The following is a 25,287-nucleotide window of genomic DNA, read 5'->3' as shown; positions in this document are numbered from 1 at the left end:
TCTCTCTTCTAAGACAATGGGGCATGTGGCCCCATTGAAGTCCTAGGGCTCTTCCTCTGCTGGTGTCAGTACTTTTAAGCCTTGACATGTCAGTAATCAATATCATAAACGTCACTCACTCTCTGGTTACTTAAGACCAAGAGCAGCAAATATCATTCATATACAGGGGTGATATGTCCATGGCATACAATGATTGAAAAAAAGTTAAAAGATAAATAATGCCTCTGATCACTGTTCATTAAAAGCAACTATTTGCTCCTGCCAAACTACAGAAAAGTCAAAAAGAATGAAATCAGTGTGGAATGGTATCACTTCTTCTTTTGGGTGTAGTTTGCCTAAAAGAAAACAGGTTACAAGCTCAAATCCTTAAGTTCTCAGATTGTAATACAAATTTTCTAAGACTGAAAAAGACAAAGGACAGAGGTAACTGAAAGCTAAACTCCATGAGTTGCCAAATTACAAAGTCAGCTGAATTCACAGCCTCACTAGGTCTCTGACGTCAAACTTAAAGCATTGATCAGGAAAGTGTTGTACCTCAAACACTAGAAACAGAATATATGCAAAAGTTTGAAGAACTGAGAAAACCCTATTCCCCTAAACCTCACTGAGCCTCCACCAGCCCAGACAGGATCTGCTCCTATGTCTAATGAGGTTATTATTGCTTTACATGAAGATATATCTTGCAAAGAGGAGCCAATTATCCTTTCCTACTCTACCCCCTTCACTCCTCATTATCTCCAAACATAAAACTAGAATTAGGTATCAGCATGCCCAGGGGGGCCAATTAGAAAGGACAGCCTATGAGTTAATGATTAGTGCACACTGTGACAAGTTGCATACACACACACACACACACACACACACACACACACTCACACATATACACCAAGTTTTGTTAATTTATATGATTATGGGGAAAACACACATGGGAATAGATTTTTTAACAAAGAAAAACAAAATTTTAGATTCAGACTGAATTTATAGACATGGAAGTATTTTCTAGAAATTTGAATTTAACATACTAATTTGAGTAGCTGGAAATGTTTCCACATATTTTCTTGGTGGGCTTTCTAAAATCTAGTCACAGTAGAGAACAGTGCTAAATAAGGCTGAGATACAATGTAGTGTAATGTTGAGGAAGGAGTTCAAAGACACTGGAAGGTAGAAATATCAGAGGACATTTATCTAATGTCCTCTTTCTATGTCCCCAAAGCAGTCCAGAAAATGCTCATGAAAGAAATCTTTGAGAGTGCTTTGGTGGCTATTCTAAGTCATCCAGGAATAGCTGTGATATGCTACAGCTGAAATGGACTCACCCCCCCACCCCAATTCAATTATGGTGGACAGGGAAATGGGCCTGGCCAAGGATTCCTAACTATAGGGCTGCCAAGGGTTGAGCGTCTTTCGGGAGAAAAGGAGGGAGTGGTTTTCCAAAGGCAATGCGAGGCCATGAATAGACAAGGCTGGAGAGCATGGGTTTGGCTCAGGCAGGACAGGGTAACTTCCTTAGAGATTTGGCATCTGGCCCCATTGAAGTCCTAGGGCTGTTCCTCTGGTGGTGCCACTTTTCAGATCTTAGAGTTCAGTATTTCACATTTCTGTATTCTTCTGTATTCTGTATTCTTCCTTAGTGGTCAGGTTTGTAATTTTCTGAAGGTGTTTTTCCCTCTTCTCCAATTTCATTTAAACTATGCTCTGGCCAGGTTAGCCAGACTCTGGGCAAACCTGTTCCTTCTGGCTATGGTGCAACGCAGGTCTCCTTAGCCAAGGTCTGGAAAGCCAGATCTGACCTTCAGAAATCAACTGTCTGACTAGCGAGCCACTTCCCATGTTCTCTTCTCTCTTCTAAGCCATGCTGATCAATGGATGAAAATGATGCCATGGGTCTTCAAGTCCTTCAGTGTGTCCCAGTGGAAGCAAGCATCAGGCAGGCTGGAGATGGGAAATGATGGGTGGGGAACCGGTGGCTCCTGACAGTTGGGAGCAAGGACAGAACAAAAGGACGGAAGAGTGCGGGGCAAAGGGCATGGTAATGTCTGAGCTGTTTACTAGAAGCCAATGGATATGGGTTTGAACTTCTCATAGGAAAGGAGTCTCTTCTCCAGGGACCACAGGCAATAGCAGCTAATGAAAGGAACCTGACTGTGCTCTGGAGGGTGAACATAGGGGAACCAAAGGCAGCAAAGAACGCGGGTCAGGAGAATTTGCTTAGTACTTTTAAGCCTTGACATGTTAGTAATCAATATCACAAACTTCACTCACTCTCTGGCAAAATCTGGTTTAGTGGAGGTGAAATCTGTCTGCAGCAGTCGTCTCCACCCCAGATGCTCAGGCCCTGATCTCATGGCAGCAGGCAGCTCTGTCCCCCTGTGTCCCTCCGGCCACCCAAGGCAGCTTCCAGGAACCTGGCCAAGAGCACGACCTACTGACCCGGCCCGTGAGCTCTGTTTCCTGTGTTGCGGAGAGGCATTCTTTAGCCCTTGGATACCCACCTGCTCCTATACTTGGGTATTGTTTTTATAGGCTATTCTTTCCCTGCGGCTTCTGAGAAGTAGGTCAAAGTACCTGCTTCAAGGGAGAAGTGCCAGGGGTTCAAGTCACCAGGCCTGGAGTCAGGAATCCTGAGTTCTATTTCAGGCTTCACAGCTAATCAGCTACGTGACAATCTTAGGGGCACATTCTCCCCTCTGTTTCTCCCTGGACCCTTCTCTAGGCCTCATAATTTTTTTTTTTCCCTCTGAAGCTGAATCCCCTGGTGCTGTCATCTTCTTCCCTTTTCCTTCCTTCTGGAAGGCCCTATAAAGCTGTTGGCTGCTCAAGGCTGGTGCCCAGGGCAAGAGCTGCTGTAGCTGTTTGGCCGGTGGGGTGATTAGAGGCTTCCGGGCAGACACAGTGCAGCCGGGGCAGCTGTGTGAGGGTGGAGCACCGCAAGCCAGGCTCCTGGACTGAAGGACGGGCCTGGTGGCATGCTGTGGATGCTGAGGCCCCAGATGCGAGTGAGGCTCCTGGGTTTTACGCAACAGTTGTGGATTACCTCCCACTTCTGAGCCCCCCTTTCTCTGTAACACGGGGAAATTCAGCCTCTGGTTCATATGGAAACTCTGCCTTCCAAATCCAGGTAATAGGGGAGTGAAATACAGATGAGGAAGGGGAGCCAATATGTAGGTAAAAGGAAAGGAAGGGGGCATGGCCTTTGGACTTTTAGGAAGAACTACCCAGTTTAATATGCAATTGTTTTGGGGCACCTGAGTGGCTCAGTCGGTTAAGCATCCGACTTTGGCTCAGATCACGATCTCATGGTTCATGAGTTCGAGCCCCACATCGAGGCTCTCTACTGTCAGCACAAAGCCCACCTCAGATCCTCTGTCCCCCTCTGTCTCTGCCCCTCCCCCACTTGCACTCTTTCTCTCTCTCAAAACTAAAAATAAATGTTTAAAAAAATGAATAAATAAAATGCAGTTGTTCCGTGTACATGAGTGTGGACTACAAGGCATCAGTGTGTGGTGGGAAGAAAATGCATCCTGGGCAGAGTGTCCTGGGCTTGAATCCCTGCTTGATATTCACTACAGTCCTCTCACGTTTCTGGGCTTTAGCTTCCCAGCTGTAAAATGGGAGTAACACTATTGATCTTGCAAGGTTGCCGAGAGCCTTAGCTGAGATTACCTGTGCAAAGCGCCTGACCTAGAACCTGGCACCTAGTGCGCACGCAAGTAAGTGTTATTTCTTCTCCACTTTCCTTCCTGCCATACTTGCCACCATGTTTTGAGTTTCTGCAGAATCAGGAAAAGCCTAGTTAGGCTAGAAATCCCAACTCTGACTTTTCGTCCTCACCACAGTTCACCTAAATAGTTGATATCTGCTTGATGTTTTTTTCATGGGCACACCATTCTGGATATTGGGACCCTTGGATTTTGCTCTTGTGTTTACACCGTGAGCCAGAAGACTGTGTCCTACCCCCACCCCGCAACTTCCTCATGGGGGTAACACCGGCCAGACATTTCACTCCATGAAGACAGTGTATTTCCCACTGTGCTGCAGACACCAGTGGTTAATGAATCTCTTTTGTATTGAACAGAATTGTGGACTGGGAGTATCTCCCCGTGTCCAGACCAAGCTTGACTCCAAATTCTCCCTTCCCTGTCAGCAGATCTCAAAGCCACCATCCTAAAACTGGAGAATACAGACAGAGCTTCTTTGTGAGTCATCTGGGGGTCTAGACTAAATGTGAGATCTGAGAACCCTCCCGGGATTTCCTGGGGGGGGGGGGGGACAAAACCTGGAAACAGCAAGGGAGTAGCAGGGGATGATGAAGGCAGAAATAGGAAACATGGGTTTGGGGTACACAGAGAGAGCCCTGTTCCAAGAGTCCAGCAACCAGGATTATCCTTCCAGTTCTGTTTCTGCCCTGGGTGAGGAAAGAAAGAAAGAAAAGAACTGTGAGTTCCCACGGTATACTTTCATGTAGGTTTTTATATAAACTTCCCAATAGTCCTGCGGGAAGCTGAGATTCAGAGAGGGTAGATGACTGGCCTGCAGACACACAGCTCAGAATCTAGGAAAAAGCACACACAAATTAACCACCTCAGGTTGTTACCTCTCTCACTTCTCCTTGTGGGACAAAAAACCTCAAGCTTGGGGCAAGAGGAGAAACTAAGGAATAGGGTACTTGAAAGGCCAGGTGAATGTGTGAGACGCAGAGGAGGCTGGTTGGAGAAACCTTTAGGAAGCCCTGGGCTGGGCCAGAAGTCATTAGGGTGTGGGGCGAGCGTTCTGCCTCGGGTCTGTTTCTCACACGGTCACAGAGGGTGAAGTAGGCCTGGGGCACAGGTGAAGGATCCTGCATGCAAATCGTATGATTTACACGTATAATCCGGGAGAGGTTTACAAGCAAGCGGGCTTCCTGCAGCAACTAGGGGGTGCGGTGGGGTAGGGTGCGCTTCCCGCGTCCCAGGCCCAGGAAGGAAGCAAGCACCCAGCCAGAGATTGGCTGGAAGGAGGAGTTCTTAGTTCGGGAATGGGGCTTCGCTAAGGGAGCCAAGGAAGAGAGGAGAGTTATTCCTCAATTCCTCTTCCTTGCGCCCCCTGGCTTAGCCTACGCATCCTGGACAAATCTGGGGGAGGGTTGCACCTGCAGCTTCGGGCGCCCCTGCTGACCCTCGGGGCCCATTGGTTAGGGGTGATGTCTGTTGTCGTCCTGCGCATTCCGACACGAACGGGGAATTTGAGTGGGTGACTCCCCCAGGAACGCCGCATCTAGAAAACGCGCCGCCCTGGACCTGGGGGCGACAGGCTGGGAAAGGCGCGTCTGGGGGCTCTGGTTTCTGGCTGGGCTGCCCCGGCCGCTGCAGGCGGTGGGCGGGAATTTGCCAGGGGCGGGGCGGGGCAGGGCGGGGCGGGGGTCGGGGCGGCCTGGCAGTGGCCGAGCCGAGGGGGAGGGACGTTCATTAGCATAGCCTCCTCCCCTCCCGGCGCGGCCCTGCCCAGCAACCCGAGCGGAGGCCGGCGGCTGAATGGGCGCTCGGCTCCGGGCCCCGGCCCTCCCGCGTTCCACCCTCGCTCCCGCTCCCGCCCCGCCCCGGCCTCCGCCGGCGGCCGCCATCCGCCGCCCCGGCTGTGAATGAAAGGCAGGCGCCGCCGGCACTGGCTGCAGGCGACTCGGAGACGCGGCCTCCCAGGAGGCGCTCGCCCCGCAGAGATGTACGGTAAGGAGGGCTCTGCCTCCGGGCTCGCAAACTTGCAGGGCGCGGACCATTGTCCTCCTGCGGGGCCCGGCGAGGCCAGGGGACGCGGTCTCGGTGCCCGGCTGCGCTCTTTCTGTCTCTCTGTGCGCGCGCGCGCGGGTGCGCTGAGAGGACAAAGATGCTTAAGCCCGGGGACCCTGGGGTCCTCGGAAGTCCTTCGGGCCGGTCGTTTGCTGCGTGGGGCGGGTGGGCGGTGGTCCGTCAGGGGGCTGGGGGCTGGGGTGATCCCGAGCGGCTGCGTCCTAGGGAAAGCGGGTCTCCCTTGGAGCCGAGCTGGCAGAGAGCGTTGGTGGAGGTGATCGTGTGACAGCATTTGCAGAATTAACAAAAGCGTGTTGTGCTGGGGAGTTTTATGCGGGAAGCCGGTCTGGAATTGCGGTGAGAGCTCGCTGCCTTACGCTCGCCTCTGAGGATTTGGGGGGCGGCGCCGGTGCAGAGGGCTGGGGCACCAGCCAGTTCTGGGAGCCTCGTGTCGCCGCCCCTGGGTGGACGTGGCCTCTGCCTGTTCCTGCCGTCCGTGGGTCCCAGGTTCCCTAACTTCCAGCTGTGCCCTCCGCAGTGGTGAGGGGAGGAGACGCTGCTGAGGGTGCAGCGCAGCTCTGGGTCGTTGGCCACCTTCTGGCTGCCCCGACTTCTCTGCCTCCTTTCCCCAACCATCCCCTCAGGTGACATGCAACAGTTAGCCAGACCCTCCTGATGCACTGTTCTGCTTCAAAATTTGCCCGGCATTTCTCTGGTTTGGAGGCAGTGTGGATGAAGAAAAGAAAGCGCTTTGGGTCTCCCATTGCACCTGTAATGAATGGAACACTGGAAACCCAGAGCAGTTTAGAAATCAACTGCGTTGCAAAGCCTCTAGACGCTCTGAGCTGCGGTGTGTGTATGTGTGTGCGTGTGCGTGTGCGTGTGTGTGGGGGGGGGGGAGGGAGAGAGAGATGTGATCCCAATGGACATAAGTCCATCAGCCACCAGAACTCAGGTTCTGGCAGCTATTTAGGGCCAGAGAAAGAACTGGAGCTGTGCTCATCTCCCATCCCCACCATCCCCTCTGCCAGGCTGGGCACCGGCTCAGGTGGCACCTGAGGGGTGAGTGTTGTGAGAAGAGCAAGTTCCCCATTTAACCCACCACGGAGACCGGCTCAGCTGCCTCTCTCTGCACACAGACTGTGAGTCACAAAGTTTGATGGAGGCGGAGGAGGACGCTGAGCATGGTACAAAGGCTCAGCGACTGGTGGGCCTCACTATTTAGAGAGAGAGAGAGAGAGACATTCAGCCTTGTCATGAGTGTCCTTTCCTGCCCCATTGGTCCCACATCTGCATTTCTGAACCAGGTTGAGACATCAGCAGATCCTCTCTGCAAGTGTTATTTCTCTTGGATGCACCAAAGGGAGGGAGCTCGACCCGAGAGTGTGTTCTGCTGGCCAATGGGGACTCTGCAGGAAAGTAACAAGATGGTTGTTTTATAAGCTAGGAGGTTGTGAGGCTCCCAGAGTAAAGGTATAGTTTCTTTCTTTCTGTTTCCCTCCCTATTCTTCCCTGCAGACTATGCAGCCAGAAGCTGCAGATCACTTGACAAAAGCATGTGACCGACTGCAGGGCACCTGCAGTGGGGAAGGAGTTAGGATAAGTCAGGCCCATCAGAATGGGTAAGAATTAGGAACCCTGGTTCTGCTGGGCCACCTCCCTGCATTTAGCCTGAGACAGTTTTGAAAACTGATCCCAGATGTCTGGACCTTGGGGGTCCCACCCTGCCTCTGCTGTATGAAGCAGATCAAGGGAGAGTTGGTTGGTACAGAAAGGTGAACTGGGAGGCCAACATATCTGGATGTTATTTTTGGACGCACCACAGATTTTCGTTTCTCTGTTATGTTTTTATTCCTCCAGATGCAAACAGAGATGGTACTTCCTCCTAAATCATTCATAGAAAGATTGGAAGGAAGGGATCCTCTGTGCAGTTGCCTGCAGCAAGGGAAAATCACGGCAATGCTGGTTGGGAGATTATTCCCGAGTCTTGCTTAGCGCAAAGCCTTGTCTTGGAAGGTGTAAAAGGGAGCCCACTCTCCAAGGGGAGGGCTCGTTGGCCTGGATTTTAGTCCTGTCTCGGTTTTTGTGAAAAGAAAGGGTCCATGTGATACTTACAATCATTCTCTCTCCAGAAGTCAAGAGCGTGATGCAAACAGGAGGGGACAGGGAGGCTGGAAAGGCAGAGAGTCACAGAATTCTTGTAGTTGGTTCTTATCTTCCCGTATTTTCCAAGTGATTTGTCCAAGGTGACACAGTTAGGTGGAATGGGGGAAAATGAAAACCGTTCAGTGCACCCCCCATGCCTTGGGTAAATGCTTACTAGGAAAATGCCACTAGGAATTTTATTGGCTAATGGGCCGCGAGTCCCCTATGTGTGGCCAAAAGTCACGTAAGCTTTGGATAAAGGTGTCTCTTGACCACTCACCTTGATGACTTGATCCGCTATGAATTCGTAAAACCTGATTCCTGTTGCCACCTCTCAGCTGCTTGGCGATCCTGAGCAGATCTCCCTCCCCTCTCCTCTTCTCCCCTCCTCACCTTACCTTGGACCCCAGCAACTCAGTCTTCCTGTGTCGTCAGTCTCTTCCATCCCCTTCCTTGTGTCTGTGGGAGAATAAGGGCCCCTTGTCTTGGCTGTAGGATACAGTGCCGTCTGGGACAGAAAGACTCCTAGAACTAGGGTCAGACTTTCTCAGTCTAAGAGCCAGTTCATGGCTATGTAACTGCAGACAAGTGGAGCCATCTCTCAGAATTACATCTCCGTATGAAGTGGTGGAATGTCTCCCAGGTCTGTGGTGAGCCTCAAAGCTGGGCAATGGATGTCACGGTGCGTCAAGAGGTTCTGCGCTCACAAGACCGGTTGCTCGAGAGCCTCTCCCCTCCAGGTCCTCTTGGCCCTTTACGCTTCTCTCTTCCTCACTGCCAACCCCTGACGATGGCTGTTTGCATCTCCTCCCATCCCGACTTAACCCACACAGGCCATCTTCCCTCGCTAGCCATTCAAGCCCCTTCTGCTTTCCCTTCACCAAACTCAACCTCAGCTGCCTTCTCGCCACTCACTCATTCCTAAAGCCCAGTTGCTTTCTGGAAATGGCTCTCCTAAGGGACACAGGTGACTTCCTACAGTCTTGTGTATCTCCATGAGCACAGATTGATAAGGAATCTGGAAAAATAAAGGCACTTTGTACTGAGGTAGAAAGGGTGTAGGCAAATTCTCTGAAAAAATGGGTTCCCCGTAGTGTTTCTTTGTGTCAGTTTCCCTATTCCCCTCTTTTGGGATTGGAGCCGTGGCGGTCCTGTCCAGGAGTGTCCCACTTACCCACTGAGGGGAGACAGAGCTCTCTGAGAAATGCTACGAGGGCAGTGGGCCGTGGAGAGCAATTGGACAGGATGTCCCCAGAACCAGTCCCGACAGCCCGATCCCGCCAGAGCAGAAGCTGTTCCAACAGCTCACCTCCCATCCTCTAGGTGCTGCCTCATCCTCGACATCTGCCCTTCTTCAGGCTTTGTGATTGAGAACGCTGACCGTAGGGAAGTGAGCAACGGTGCACAACTTTCTGTGAAGATGCCTTACAGAGCACACACATGTGGCACCCATGTGGGTGGTGTGGAGAGGCTGCAGGGTGGAGCTGAGTCCCCCGGAGGTGCAAGGCTCACTGCTGCAGAAAAGCTCCGTAGTTCCTGCTGCTCCGTGTGGTAGGCAACTCCCACAACACACGCACGCACACACGCACACGCGCGCGCACACACACATCTGCACACGCATGTGCAACCTCCTCCCCCAAATCTTGAGGCTCCCGCAGCCCTGTGGTGTCGCGTTTGGCTTGGGACGGGAGCTGTGTGGCCCGCCTCCCCTCGTGCCCGCCCCCACTCCTCTAGTCCCCTCAGGAGAACAGGATCTCTCTTGCAGCTCACTGCTCAGCGAAGCTGAAAGCAGTTTTCATTTTGCACATGTATAAAAGTAGAAAGTTAATATTACCTTATAGACAGTCCAGAAAAAGGAGGAGGGAAAAGACTGTCCACAATCCTACACACTAAAACCAACCTTTAAAAAATTACTATTACATAAATTACCACTAAGAGTTTGTACTCACCTGCTTTTGCCCATTCCTTGAGGTTTCTTGTCCCATCCTGGCTGTGTTACCCTGGGCATGATGGTGAGGGAGCACCCGAGAGCCTCATAGCCTGGGTCTGAACTCTGACTCTGCCCTTCAGGCGACCTAGGACCTGAGCCTTCCTGAATCTGTTTCCTGGCTCTACGATGATGACAACGGCCACCCACCTCACTTCAGAGATTAATCAGGATAAGAGAGCTGCCCCCACTTTTTCCTTCCTTTCCCTCAATTCTCTCTCCTGTTTCTTAATAAAAAGGTTGCAGGGAAACAAATATACATGTCCCATAAGCTTAATGTTAGTGCTTGTGAGACCTGTTCCTTATATATATTTAAAAAAAAAAAAAAAAAGAAAGAAAATCTAATTTGAAAAGCTTCTTGTTTTTCCTGGTAGTCATCCAATCTTTCTAGAAAATCTGGAAAACACAGTAAACGATAAACAAGTATAATTGCTTTTACTGTTTTGATATATTTCCTTCATGCATTTGTTTATGTGGTTGGAATTATTCATTTTACATATTTTTATATTGTATTTTTTTCTACTTAACATTAGAATATAAACATCCCTGCCGCTCCAAGTTAATGGCCACCATTTTTAATGTTGGTGTAACTGTCCACTGAGTGCAAGTGTGATTTCCTTATTGCACATTTAGGTTGTACTTACAGTATTATAAGCCTGGGAAAGGTACCTGGTACCCAAAGCTTTCTCTGAATTTTGGGATATTTCCCTAGGCTATTGCCCTCCAAATGGGTTGATCAAGATATATAAACATTTAAAATATTTGTTACATATTGTCAAATTGTTTTCAAATTGTATCAGTTATAATCCCACTAGCATTCTTGAGAGGACCTATCTTCCTGTACTCTCAAAAATATTAAATATTGAAGTTTTTTTTTTACCCCTAATCTTTGCCAATTTGATGGAAAAGTTGTATCATTTTAACTTGTATTCTTTATTTCTAGTGAAGTTAAACACCTGCTGTGTTTTTTAACCATTTGCATTTTGGTGAACTTTCATAAGCGAGTGCTTGATTTATTAAGGATATTAACTACTTGCCTGTCATTTGCTTTATGCTTTGTGTTTTGAAGGGAAATAGGTATAATTTGTCAAGTATTTGTGGAGTGTCAGCTACATATGATATTCCATAGAGCATCAAGGGGGGTACAGAAACATATAGAAGTTTTTTCCATCAAGAAAATTGCAATTTCAGTAGGTAACCAAGTGGTAAAACATGCAAAATTGTGAATGATACAAAGGTAGATTCAGTGTTGCAGGTAGAATGGAGTTACTCGTTAGATGTTCAGCCAGCAGAATCTCAAGGTGGAAGAGAGCACTGCGAGGTGGATGGAGCCTTTTGGGAGGACTTCAGAGGGAGTCCGAGGGCTGGTGGAGCAGAGGGTAAGGGTGTGCCAGGTAGAGGCCCCAATGTGAGAAAGTGCACTGGGGTGGGGAGAGAGCAAACTTATCCAGAGAGAACTCGGGGCAGGTACTAACGAGGTTAGGTGGAGAATGACTCGATGGATGAGATTTTGTCAGGATAAGGGCTTTTCACTTATCCCTCTGGGCGATGGGAGCTGTTGAAGATTTTAAACTGCCAAAAGGCTGATTTGCTCAATTGATCTTTTAGGGAAATAAAGCTGGGGGCACTGCACTGAATGGACAGGGAGATGAGGTGAAAATGAAAAGGAACAGAGGTAGTTGTTGCAACCACAGGTGGTAGCCAAAGGAGTGAGAAAACTTTGGACCAGTTACAATTGTGCATTTTCAATGGAAATGTTTGCCCCTTAAAAAAATAAAATAAAATAAAATAAAATAAAATAAAATAAAGGCAGTAGGACTAGGGGCGGGGGGTAGGGGGATAAGGGAATTGAAACTTTTATTTTTGTTAAAGTTTATTTATATATTTTGAGAGAGAGACAGCATGAGTGGGGGTGGGCAGAGAGAGAGAGAGAGAGAGAGAGAAAGAAAGAATCCCAAGCAGGCTCCGTGCTGCCAGCACAGAGATCAATGTGGGGCTCAAACTCATGAAACCGTGAGATCACAACCTGAACTTAAACCGAGAGTTGGACACTTAACCAACAGAGCCCCCCCCCTCCCCCCAGGGGCCCTGGGAATTGAAACTTAAAAAAAAAAAGCATTCCCATGCTTCATAAAATGTGGGTTATGTAAGCACACATAGAAAATAGTTTATTTTGAAATAGGTGCTAAATCACTTAGGGCTATAAAGTTATTATAATTTAACTTGTTCTAAAGATGATTTGGAACATATAATTTATACACATACATACACACGTATAGATACACCTATCCTACAATAAATAAAGAGATCAAAGCAAAGAAAATCTAAGAATTATACAGAAAAAAGTAGAGCCAAGTATAAAGTTATTTCAGGAAATAAAAAAACACATACCAACAGGCCCTGTTGTAAATTCAGTTTTGAGTTTCCTACAGGAAATTCAGTTCTGAGATTCCTGTAGGCCAAAATAGAGGGGAAAAGTCATTTGTAAGACTCATAGCATCTGTAGGTATTTTTATTGTTGTTCAATTGTCTAGGCCAAAACCAGCTTTTTGAAATGCTGAGATGTGAGAGAAAATCCTCCCTGAGTTCCTGCTAAAAGAAGAGATGTTTCATAAATATTGGTCTAAATTAGATTTTTCTGTTGCAAATATAGTTCCCTTAATCTGCTCTATACCAGTTTGGAGAGTATTAGGACCTGTCCAAATACAAGTTTATGATTCTGGTTCCTCACCTTGAAATTGCTCCCGGCTCTGTCCTCGACTTCCTTCCTGGTTTGACACAAGCCAAGACTCGCTGAGGTTCTTGACCCACTTCACGTCTGCAGATATGAGTTCTCCTTCCATGGATGAATGTGAGTCTTCTAAGGGTTTTCTCCCTGGAGAAGCCATTCTTGTCTTTCCAGCTAGAGAAGCCGTCTGGTCACTCTCGTTCACGATCCTTAGCTTAACTCCCTGCACAGCTGTTTATCACCATCTAGTATTTCTCTTGTCTGTGCCCCCATAGACCATCACCTCCATGAAAGCAAGGAACTCATTTCTCTCTTTCCCTCCTGCCTTTTTAGGGCATAAGTCACTGCCTGGTACAGAGTAAAACACTCAGAAACCTCACTGAATGAATGAATCCTAAGTTAAGTGTCATCTTTTTTATTTACCTCTTTGTAACTTTTGACCCTCTACATGTTTCAGCCTTAAATGTGTTTTGAATAGCAATACAATTACTATTACTTCAGTTCCCATTCATTGGGCACTACTGTGTACCAAGCAGTAGTCTAAGCACTATTTATGTATTAACTGATTTAATCTTCCCCAAACTCTATGGGTCAGGGATTATTATTTTCATTTTAGAAATGAGAACATGAAGGCATTGAGAGCTTTAGTAACCTGCCCATGGCTACACAGTCATGTGATGAAGCTGGGATTTCAACCTAGGCAGAGTGTGGACTCCCCCTCCCTGACACAGTGCTGTCTCCATAATATTCTGAATGTTTCAGAGAATACAGGCCTTTCCTTTGCAGAGCTCACTCTACCTCACAGACTCACCCATGTGAGTGCAGAGCAGTGCTGGGGAGTGCAGAAGACACAGATGAACCCCTGAGGAGGTGTGCCTTGTCTTTGGTCCCAGGCCAATCAACACAGATGTTGAGAGCTCTCACTTCTGGGTCTGATCCTCTGCCTCTGGGCACCCTTCTCACCTCCTTTATCATTGTTTTGCTTTGTGGGAGAGAAAGGGCCCCAGGAAAGCCCTAGGTGTGGATAAGTAAGTAAGATAGGAACCAGGAGAACAGATTGGTAAGGGCAGAAGGTGGATACAGGAGCCAGTGATGGCATGAGAATCAAGGAGGCCTGGGCACTCATCTCAGAGAGAGGAGCAGGTAGAGGAGTGGAGTGGGGCTCTCACAACCACCACTGAGTCACACAGTGGTGTGGTCTAGAGAACAGAGACTGGGGACCTTCTTTAGCAGGAGTACCTTCTGCTTCTCTGACAGTTTAGCTGGGAATTAAAACTCCTGGGGCACCTGGATGGCTCAGTCGGTTACGCATCCAACTTCAGCTCAGATTATGATCTCATACTAAATGGGTTCAAGCTCGATAGCAGGCTCTGTGCTTACAGCTCAGAGCCTGGAGCCTGCTTCAGATTCTGTGTCTCCCTCTGTCTCTGCCCCTCCGCTGCTCACACTCTGTGTCTCTCTGTGTCTCAAAAATGAATAAACATTAAAAAAACAAAAACCCTCCTTCCCTGTATCTTCAGGACCAGCCAATCTGGATGCAGTAATCACTGCCTCTGAGGGGTGGGTTAGGACTGAGCTGTGTGTGTGAGAGGACAGTGGCCCCAGTCTCACAGGGCCACTTTCTAGCCATAGGACCCTGGACAGTTCCCCTCTCTCTGAGCCCATTTCCTCCCATGTAAAATAGGGATAATCAGTCTGCCTGATGCAGTGAGGGTAAATTTAGGGGGGGGGTCAAATGAGATAATGTCTAGGTGCATGTATTTACATTATTGGACATTATGCCCATTAAAGGTGATATTATCCCCACCCAAGCAATTCTAATGGATGCTTCTAGGGCATGTCCACTACTTCTCCAGAAACAGTGACCATCCCTGCATACAAGGATGGATATGTCATGTTTAGACTGTATTTGTTAAATGCCTTAGATGGAAGGGTCTGATACAAACAGTGTACAACCAGAGAACTGCTTCCTTATTGTGAGCTAGACATCTGTCTCTGAAATCTACCTGCCAGATTGGTCCCCCAAGATGCAACAGCGGTAACACTGATTATATTGAGCATTTTCCTGTCTCCTAGAGGACCGTCCATGGATTGGACCATCCATGTCACACTGGTCATGGTCCATGACCATGTCCCTCTCATTCTAGCACCAGAAAGATGAGAAAATCTCTTAGACCACGAAGAGGATAGACGCGGAACCTTTAGCTAAGTCTTACACTATGCTAAGTTCTTGTGCATTACTGACATTTAGCCATGATTATTCCATGTCATTCTATTCATTACCTCAACTCAGAATAGCCCTTTGGTGGTGGATGCCATTTTCCTGGGGTTGAGCTGACACAGAGATTCAGAAGTCCAACAATTTGCTCAAGCTCATGCAGCTGGTGGAAGTCATTTCTCTCCATTGTCTCCTAAGCAGGCCCTCATAGAGCTTCGTGGGAGATCAAACACTGCCTTTGTACCTGGTGGCAACTAATGTGCCTTATGCCAAACAGCAAATTTCACTATAAGGAAGAATTCCAAACTGAACATTTTAGTAGATTTGGCACAGTTTCGTTGTAGCTTTATATCTAGGACTTTTAAGCTCAGTGCCCTAATGCACCTCTTGTGGTCTGACTATACATCTGAGAATTAGGGCTTCTGGGTTCAAATGCTGACTTTGTCATCACCGTACAGAAGAACCCAGATACATTCAAGCACCCGGGAAGCAGGAGTCTTAGATTCTTAACTTGGCAGAGCTCTACGCTTCATCTCATGCTTAGTGAGAAAGACTTTGCTCTGTGTCCCAACTTTCTTTTTAGGTGGATAATGCTTTAAATAACATTTATAAATCATGTGAAGAAGAATCCCCAAATTACAGGAACATTTATAAAGATCTTGGCAGAGATCCCTTAGAAAGGAAATACCTGTAATAAAGTGACGTCTTCTCATTACTTTGTACGGGAGGGATGCTTCTAGGGAAGAAGCATACAGGATAATGCTGAAAAAATCCAAAGCCGTGCACCCTCCTGCCACATCTTCACTGTATCTTTGCTGTTATTTTTGTTATTTATTTGTCACACTGAATGTCATTTATTTCTTCCTCCACTAGATCTGTGAACCTCTTGAAGACACAACCTGTACCTTAATTTTCTTTATTTTTCCTAGCATCCAGAAGAGATCTTTGGGATATACTATACTAAGAGCTCAAATGTTTGCATTGAACTATAAAATCATTGGATGTTTCATCCATCCATCCATCCAGCCAGCCAGCCAGCCAGCCAGCCAAACCGAGCAGCCTATGTTTCTAGGGTACGAATGGTAGTGGGTGGGGGCAAGGTGGGGGGATTCAGAAAGAATCCTGTAGTGACAGCAGCAACATTTCATCATCTTACTTTGTCTTCCCCCATTGGTCATAAGAATATACCAGAATATAGCCATTTGACTTTTCCTCTAGACTTTGATGGTGTTTAGTCATGAGAAACAGCCACTTGACCTGCCTGCTGAAACGGTGAAGGGCAGTGAGAGATACATTCTCACACATTTCCTCCTTGGTTTGTGGAGCTCAGAAAAAATGCCACAGTCTTTTTCTTCAAAAAATGAAGGTCACTTCGTAGTATAATTATGGGTAAATCTTTATTTTGATTTCCATTCATATCTTTTGTGCATTATACTTTCACAAACCAAGGAAGATGAAAAGGCCCTTTTAAAAAAATTTTTTTTAATGTTTATTCATTTTTGAGAGAGAGAGCATGAGCAGGGGAGGGGCAGAGAGAGGAAGGCACAGAATCTGAAGCAGGCTCCAGGCTCTGAGCTGTCAGCACAGAGCCCAATGCGGGGCTTGAACTCATGAATTGCAAGATCATAACCTGAGCTAAAGTCGGATGCTTACCCGACTGAGCCACCCGGGCGCCCCAAAAAGGCCCTTTGAGGCAGAGGCAATGCAATGTCTGTTTCTCATTGCTTGGAAGCACCTGGCCTGAATGTTCCCGGGTAAAGCACTACACGGCCTTGTGCACCTTCAGTCTCAGAGCTGGAGTGTGGAGGCACCGAGTGGAATAGCGGGGATGCGAACCTTGGCTGAGGGTCATCGACAGAATAGAAGGGGAACAAACACCAGGGTCTTCCCATTGTTTCCATCAAACTCCTGAAAGTGCCTGGTCCTATTAGCAGCCTGGCCCAGCCCCTGACAAATACAGTAAACACGTCCGACTGTCTTGAGAAGTTTTGTCCCAAAGCTATTCCACAGCACTGCTAGGAATGTCCTCTTCTCCCCCAGACAACACCATCAGAGAAGAACAAGGGTGAGTGTTCTGGAGAGGAGTGGGTGGTCCTGGACGTCGTACAACGCTTTCCTTCTGCTTGATCAAGGACGTTCACTTCTGTGTCGGGAGGGAGAGCTGCCCATCAGGGCTGATTCTGGCTCTGTGAATTTGAGCAAAATTCTCAACCTCTCTCACATTTAGTTTCGCCATCTGCAAATTGGGAGAGCTGGCCTGGATGGTCTTTAAGGGTCTCCCAGTTCTTAGATCTGCTAATGGCTTGAAGGAGCTGTCTGTCCCAAGGGCGAGGGAGCAGGGGCTGAGGGTATACCCACAGCAGGAATCTTCAAAAGATCTGGATGGCAGTATAGACACCTGTCTCTGAAATCTACCTGCCAGATTGATCTCAGGTCCTCTATGTAAACTGGCTATGCATCCATTTCCTCATTGGTAAGATGAGGATAATGATCTCTTTGCTAATCCAAACAGTGTCTGTCTTGGGGTCCTGTTGACTGGGGTGATGCAAGCTGACGAGTATGTTGGGGTGGGTGTGGGTAAGAGCTGCGTGGCTTCCAAGTGCTGGGCGCTACAATTTTGGCTTCATGTACATTCCAATTTCACACAAATCCTGTGTGGGGGGTATTCCTTTCCCCTGGCCCATTGTCAGATAATAATAAGAAAGGTCAGAAAAGGGGATGCCCGATGGTCAGTTGGAAGGGCATGGGACCCTTGATCTCGGGGTTGCAAGTTTGAGCCCCACGTTGGGTATAGAGATTGCTTAAAAATAAAATCTTAAAAAAAAAAATTCAGAAAATTCAAATGACTTATTGGAGGTCAGCCAGCTCATAAAGTGGCATAGCCAAGAAAAGAACCAGATCTATTTCATTGCAATGTTATTTTCTTCTATTCTGCCTGGATTCTTATTGAAAACACCATCATTAATTGCACTACATCAAAATTTAAAACTTCTGGTACCAAAGGGCTTTCAGTTGCCCACTCTGAGATGAGCAACAGAGTACAAAGGCAGTCCATGGAACGGGAGAAAATATTTGCAAATCATACATCTGATACGAGATTACTATCCAGAATATACAGGCAGTGCCTACAGTTCAACAACCACCACAGCAAACTTGTTAGAGAATGGACAAAGGACTTGAACAGACATTTCTTCAAAGATATATAAATGGCAAGAAGCCCATGGAAGGGTGTTCAGTGTCACTAATTACTAAGGATTTGCAAAACCACAATGCCATAGCACTTCAGCTCCCTTAGGATGGCTCCGGTGAGAATGTGGAGTGATTGGAACGCCCAGGCGCTGCTGGGGGAATGCAAAATGGTGCAGCCGTTCTGGAAAGCAGCATGGCGGTTCCTCAAAGAGTTAAAAATAGGATTACCATACGATCCAACAATTCCACTTCTGGAGATATACCAGAAGAAGTGAAAACAGGGCCTCAAAAAGGTATTTGTACACCCACGGTCATAGCAACATCATTCAAAATAGCCAAGAGTGAAGGCAACCCAAGTGCTCATCCACAGATAAAATAAGGAAAATGTGATGTATACATACAGGGGAATATTATTCGGCCTCAGGCATGGTTGATGACCTGGCATTAGTCACCTGATTGCTCATGGGGTGTAGAGAAAAGGAGACTGGAAACTGACGTCATCATATTCTTTGGATCACTGAAAAACTCCTCCAACTTCAACGACGAATGTTAACTTTTTTTTTTTTTAAAGAAAGAAGATCTATATAAATAAAACTGAGGGCAGGTCTGTTACTGCATTTGGTGAAAGGGGCTGGAATGGGGACGACGTTTGGCGGACGCGGCAGGGGCAGTCTGCGTGGAGCAAATGTGCATTCACCCGGGTTGGGGGTGGGGGGGGTGTCCCATGGAGCTAACCTCCGTGCTTCTGAGCGGTGAGACTGAAGCTCTGCGAGAGGTCTGGAGGGAAAGGCACGCAAGACCTATTCCACAACGGAAAATAAACAGTGGATTCAGATGTTGACCTCAACTGACCCACAGGGGCTGGCATCTCAAATCGCAGGTTGATTTTTGCCGCAGCCGCCTCTCACACAGGCAGCTCTAAATGGCCTGCTCTGAGGTGAGCGGCAACAATTTTTATTTATTTACAAAAAAGCTTCGGCTCCTCGAGGGAGCCAGCCTATAATCAATGCGCGTGTACTAGCCCTGAAAGAAACCCGCTGGGATACTGACAGTGGTTATTTCTAGTGTGCTAGGATCACGGATGATTTTTGAATCTTCTTTAAAAAAAAATATTTTGCATTTTTCACATTTTGTATAGTCAGTGTGTATTTTAATCGCAGGACACAAATATAATTGAAAGCATTTTTCGGGGCGCCTGGGTGGCTCAGTCAGTTAAGCGTCTCACTTCAGCTCAGGTCATGATCTCACGGTCTGTGAGTTCGAGCCCCGCATCGGTCTCTATGCTGACATCGGGCTCTGTGCTGACAGGGCTCTGTGCCTGCTTCAGATTCTTTGTCTCCCTCTCTCTCTCTTCCCCATCCCTGCTCTCATTCTGTCTCTTTCTCAAAAGTAGATTTTTAAAAAAACATAAAAAAAGCATTTTTCATCATCAAAGACCTGTGGATAGTTATCTAGATAGTGGTTGGGTGAGGGGCTTGACTAGAAAGGGGAACACTGGGGGATCTGAAATGTTTTCTCTCTTGTTTCAGTGGTGGTTATACAAGTGTATAAACAGTTGTCGAAACTCAAGGCCGTGAACTCTTAAGATCTGAGCATCTCTTGCACGTTAATTATATTGCAACAAGACCATAGGAAACCCAGGAAAAGAAAACACGCATGCAAACAATAGCAGGTCTGTTTTGCATTGCTGGCAGTCGGGTGTGCCAGGAGACAGCCAAGGACCTGTGCCAGCCGGCACCGGGGATCTTACCCGCAGCCCAAGATGGTCCCCAGTACCCCAGTAAAAGCGGTCATTGAGAGCTGCTGGGCAGGGGCGTGTGCTGCTAGACAAAGTACGTGCTGAGCAGAGGGTGCAGGAAGCTGCTCCAGGAAGTCGAGCTCCTCGCTGGCAGCCAGGGAGCTGATGGTGCTGGCGGGGCCGTGGGCAGAGAGCCCACAGAGCGGGGCCAGCTGGTGTAAGGCCTCTCGAGCACTGCCACTGCCATTGCCGACTCTCTGGGACTTTAAACGACAAAACAAAGCCTGGCTTTACCAGCCCTGCAGCACGTCTCAGCACTGACATAGGCACGGCTGATGGCTGGGCAGGGCCAGGCGTGTGTACAGGATTGATTTTTCCATTTCCTCCGTGGGGCCTCTGTGACCTCACAGCCCAGAGGGATGTCTTTTGTCTAAGAATGCTGAGCCTTTAATGGCCTAATTATTCACCTGTTCTTAATAATTCTTAATAATGTGCTGGCTTGTGCCATTTCTGCACAAAGACCTATATCTTCCTGGCTAAAAAAAAAAAAAAATTCTTTGTCTAATGACACATTGAAAGGGATAAACTTTGCAGGCCGAGGTCAGCTGTGAACAGTCAGATAGGCCTGGGTTTGAATTCCACCTATTTCACGTAACAGTTAAATGACTTTGGATAAGTCCCTTAACTGCTCTAAGCCTCAATTTTCCTCATCTATAAAATGGGGACAGTAGACCACACCTCAATATTGTCGGGAGGATTACATAAAATAATGCATTCGAACCTCTTAATGGTTCCTGACACATAATGGGAGCTTACATGTTAGCTGATGTTAGTGTTAACAGGAGAGCTCGTAATAGATATTTTACTATCAACCTCCTCTTTAGTGACAAGATAGCAGTAACAGGGCCCGGGGATATGCTTCCAAGGAGCCATTCCGTGCTCCTCATTGACAGCTTTCTAAGGAGCTGTTCCTTTCCAGCTGGGTTTCTGCTTTCAGAGACGCACCGCACTCTGCTCACCTGCCTTCTTAGCCCACCTGCTTTTTGCTTCATGCAGAGGGCAGAACCTTCTGGAGGGACTTTCTTCCTCGTGCAGTTACGTCCGGAACACCCATGCGCACTGGAACCGCTTCATTAAAAATGGGTCTTGGCTGTGCTTGGCCTGCTGCTTACTTGGCATTTTTAGTATGACTCAACCTAGTACTTGTTTTGCATTTTTGCAGAATTCTGGTGCTTGCTCCTGATTCTGTTTTGCATTTCAAAAGTGTTGCTTCTGAAGTTTCCCTCTGGCAGCGAGACCACCCTGGTCCCGGCTTTATTTTTTTAGCAGCTCTGGGCATGGTGCCTGTTTTGTGTTCTGGCACCAACAGTTCATGCTGTGACAGACTCTCTGATTATATATTTGGACTTTTAAATGATTGATCTTGGATTCATAGCCTTTGAGAGTCTGCATCTTAAATCTGCTAGTTCTTCTATATATTTAGAGCACTCACACTTGCTCTCAATCAGTTTGGCTCCATAACAATGAAGCTTCCTCTGGTTTCTATATTTGGTACTGTGTGTTCATTTGGAAAGCTGGAGGTGAGTAGCCCTGCTTTTTATAGGCTGCCTGGTGACCGCAGTAGGAAGCTGGACACATTATGGGAATGGGGAAGGCATACATGTGCCATAAATCCTAAATCCTAATTTCTAGTTCTTAACTCCAACCTTAAACCAAACTGCCAGGGAAATTTCTAATATTGTATTGTTTTCATGTAATGGATTCTACTGACTATGTCGCAAGCTTGTTGAGGGCCGGTCTTACTTACCAGAAGGCTTCTTCTCCTCCATAGGTCACGTGGTCTTAAAAAAAAGAATCAAAGGGTGCCGGGTGGCTCAGTCGTTTAAGCGTCCGACTTTAGCTGAGGTCATGTTTCGTGGTTCAGGAGTTCGAGCCCCGCGTTGGGCTCAGTGCTGACAGCTCAGAGCCTGAAGCCTGCTTCGGGTTCTGTGTCTCCCTTTCTCTCTGCCCCTCCCTGCTGTCTCTCTCTCTCTCTCAAAAATAAACATAAAAAAAAAAAGAATCAAATGATCAGTGTGCTGAGTAGTAGGTATTGAGAAGAATACATTTCAGATGAATGAATTCCCACAGTGAGCTCAGAACACCGTGCAGACAGCTACACACATAAGCATTCACTTTTTTTCCCCTTTGCTCTCATTCATGAAGATTCCCTGGGCTTAAAACCACCACAGAATACTTCCTTCCACAAATGTAACCAGTACACTACTTATACTGATAAACAATGCTAATGAAGTAATATTAAGTACATTGGAAAATAGCAACAATGCTCTGTGAACAGCAATTCTATCATCAAAACTACAAAATATGTCTAGGGTCCTGAGGCCACTTTCAAAGCACAAGGTGTGAGGGTCACCTCAGACATTGGCCACCTACCCCCCACCCCCACCCCGCCCCGGGGCCTGCACTGCTGATACTAGAGATGGCCTATGGGTCCTCAAGTATGCACACCTGGCAGCCGGGTGGGGGGTTGGGAGGTCATGGCCGGGGGCAGGGGGTGGGGGTAAGCTGCCAAAGCAACGCGTCTGCCATGATGGACGCACAGATAGACCAAATATTACTTTTGCTGTTAAGTAAATGACTCATGTAATATTCTAGGTGCTTCTAAATTAGAAGTGGTGGAAGCTGACATTACACCCTACACCTCTTCCTCCCTTCATGGTGGCTGTCCACTTACCCATTGTATTTGAGATTCCACTGTCACCTCTCTACCGAAAACCTGTCCGGAAAGCCGCCAGCAGAGGCCTGACTGCCAAGCCCCATGCCTTTGCTGCCCACTTAACTCTCAGGTTTTTCCTTTCTTGACCGTTTGCACTTCTTGAAACTCTCTTCACCCCCAAACTGGGTGCTCCCCTCCGTCTGGTAACAGACGTCCTTGCCTGTCACTGTGCAAATGCTGTGAGGCTCTGTCCTTGCTTGTCTCCAAGGGTTCCCCTGAAAGCCCCTCCACCCCCCCCTGCAGCTGTCAACTCCCCTTGGTGACCCCCACGGGAAAAGGGAGGGAGAGAGGCTGAGGGGAGCCCGCATTTTGCCCATCTCATCTCTGGTCCTCGCTTCTTGTCAATGCACTATCTGTGCCTCGTTTCTATTGGGAGGCATCTAAACTGAAACGACATCTCTACCCTCGGAAGTCTCAGCACGCTGTCTCTCTGACTCCAGTGACACTTGTACTTCCTTTTGTTATGGCTGTTTGCATACATGCTTTCACCCCAGGGAGACGGTGCCCGTGCATTCTATTTCTCTTCATCTTCCACCACGTCTAATGTACTCGATGTGTTTGCGTTGCATGCATGGGTGTGTGCCTGCGTGAGTAAATGAAATAACTTCTGTGTCCTTCATACCAACATTGTGTCAAAATTCTAGCAAGAACCAAGCCGCGCGAGTGCAGAAAAGAGCCCGTGTGTGTGTGTGTGTGTGTGTGTGTGTGTGTATCTAAACTCTTAGATTCCAAATATTTGAACGGAAAATTATTCTTACCAGATTTGAAAAGAAAATGGAAAAACCATGAAAATTACGTACGTTTATGTATTGCCCGTGCATAATACATTTTTGTATTATTATCATCAACATTGTTATTGGGAGAGGAAACTGAAATAAAAACTAAAACTCTAAGTCAGAGCTGTCCAGGAGAACTTTCTGCGAGTACGTAAATGTTTTATATCTGCGTTGTTTGGCACAGTAGCCACTAGCCACGTGTGGCTATCGGACACATAAAATGTGCCCACTGCGCCCGAGGAACTGAGCTTTAAATTTTATTTGAATTAAGTAACCACAGGTGGCTAATGGCTTCCATACCGGGCGCTTTGTTCCCTCAGCCCCAGGCCCCAAGCGCCAGCCCCCGTGCTGGAGGGAACCACTGCCAACCTGGCCCTGCCTATCCTTACCGGCCCTTCTTTGCATTTGCAGTCTGTTCTATACACATATTTATGTACATACTGAGTGTGCTCGGCCTGCAAGTATGTCACACAAACGATGTGATGCCATATGTGTCCTTGTTAATTGGCAGTATGTTTGGAGAGTTACTGGGGCAGCGTGCATAGCCCTGCTTTATTAATTTCAGCTGCTGCATAGTGCCCACTGCCTGGAGGTTCCCTGGTTTAGTTAGCCGGTTCCCTATCGGTGAACATTTAGGCTGTTTCCAGACAAAGCCACCAACCCATTCTTATCTGCTCCCCTGTGCATGTGGGCAGATGCAGACACTGACAATGGAATTCTGAACAAAGAAGAGGAAAAGTGTCCGCATTCCACCTGTGGTTCTCCCAGCCCCGGCTCTCCTGGACCATGCGGGCAGGGTCAGGGCCAACAGACGGTGCCTAGGTGCCGTTATTAGTATTACTATTATTATTATGATTATTATGATTATTATTATTATTATTTTGTAGGAAGCTAGCAGCCGTGTACTACTGTGATCTTTGTTTTCACTGCTCACACCGAGAAGCTGAAAGTTAGATTTTATCTAACAGGTTGTGATGCGCTCTGAAAATACTGAGACATTAATAACAATTTGAAGATGCCGCAGACAGCATTCAGCAATACAAGCAAGCTGAGTTCCGTGCAGAATTTGAGAAAAATCTGGAATGTTCAGGGCCTCCTTTTTGAGTTAGATTTCTAAACGAGGCAAAGGAGGCCCAGGCCGTGGGAATAGCCAAGAGTCCACGTGAATTAGAATGAGGAGAGAGGCCTTGGTCTGTTCTGGTGGCCACGGTGTATCTTATCTTGTGCTTTTTTTGTTTTTGTTTTCTTCCCCCCCCCAATTGCGAAGCATGTTGCAATAAAAAATTGTTTAAGATTCCATGCTAGCTTTTTTCCCCCACTGGTTACCAGGGGTTACTGGTAATTTTAAAGTTTAACCCCGGAGGAGGAACGTGGTGAATAGCAGGTAGCATTCTTTGAATTAGAAACGACCCTCCGCAGCCAGGAGAGGGAATGGGCCATCCTCCAACCAAGAAGGGAGAAAGGAAAGAAAGTGAGAACAGGGAAGGGAGCAGCAGCTCCGAGGGAACAGAGCCTGCTAGTCAGACTCACAGACCAGCGGAATTGGGGGAAAGAATGCAAACGTCCAGCGTTCATGGCCGTGAAAACAGGAGAAAATTCACTGTGGTTTGACACCCCCAACAGGTCAGTCACGTGGTTTCCTTTCCTGAACATCTCCTGTCCTAATTTAATCATAATTTCCATAGTTTGGGCCATACCGAGGACACACTTTAGTAGGTACCTTTCTCACTAAACACCCCATCCTAAAATGTTTCCATGCTGTCACCTAGTCTTGCAAATTCTGCCAGTGAGGTTTGCACTTAAATTACTTATTCAAATACATTTCAGCCCGCTGGCTGGGTTTCACTCCGAGTTCCTTTGTTTACAAACACCGTGGTGAGCGTGTATCCTGTGCTCCTGATCGGCGGACATCTGGAAAATTGGAGTTCCGGTGCCGAAAGGCTTCCCTCCATTGTTTTCCCTCCAGAT

The 25,287-nt window shown here is 47.4% G+C and overlaps 1 protein-coding gene across 3 annotated transcripts in view; it reads left to right on the top strand.

Moving 5' to 3' along the window:
* Positions 1-5,307: 5,307 nt before the first annotated feature.
* The window catches only part of EFR3B (EFR3 homolog B), a 78,951-nt gene continuing 58,971 nt past the window's right edge, over positions 5,308-25,287 (top strand). For 2 of the 3 annotated variants that reach the window (XM_027033329.2, XM_027033328.2), the window contains exon 1: positions 5,308-5,702. In XM_027033329.2, the coding sequence (XP_026889130.1) occupies positions 5,618-5,702 (85 nt within the window). In that variant the 5' untranslated portion in view covers positions 5,308-5,617. The remainder of the gene's footprint in view (positions 5,703-25,287) is intronic. The other variant, XM_027033327.2, reaches the window with a different exon arrangement.

Source organism: Acinonyx jubatus, chromosome A3, assembly GCF_027475565.1.
Source record: "Acinonyx jubatus isolate Ajub_Pintada_27869175 chromosome A3, VMU_Ajub_asm_v1.0, whole genome shotgun sequence".
NCBI lineage: Eukaryota > Metazoa > Chordata > Mammalia > Carnivora > Felidae > Acinonyx > Acinonyx jubatus.
Note: the sequence above shows the minus strand (reverse complement) of the source record. Positions and strands in the feature narration are given on the sequence as shown.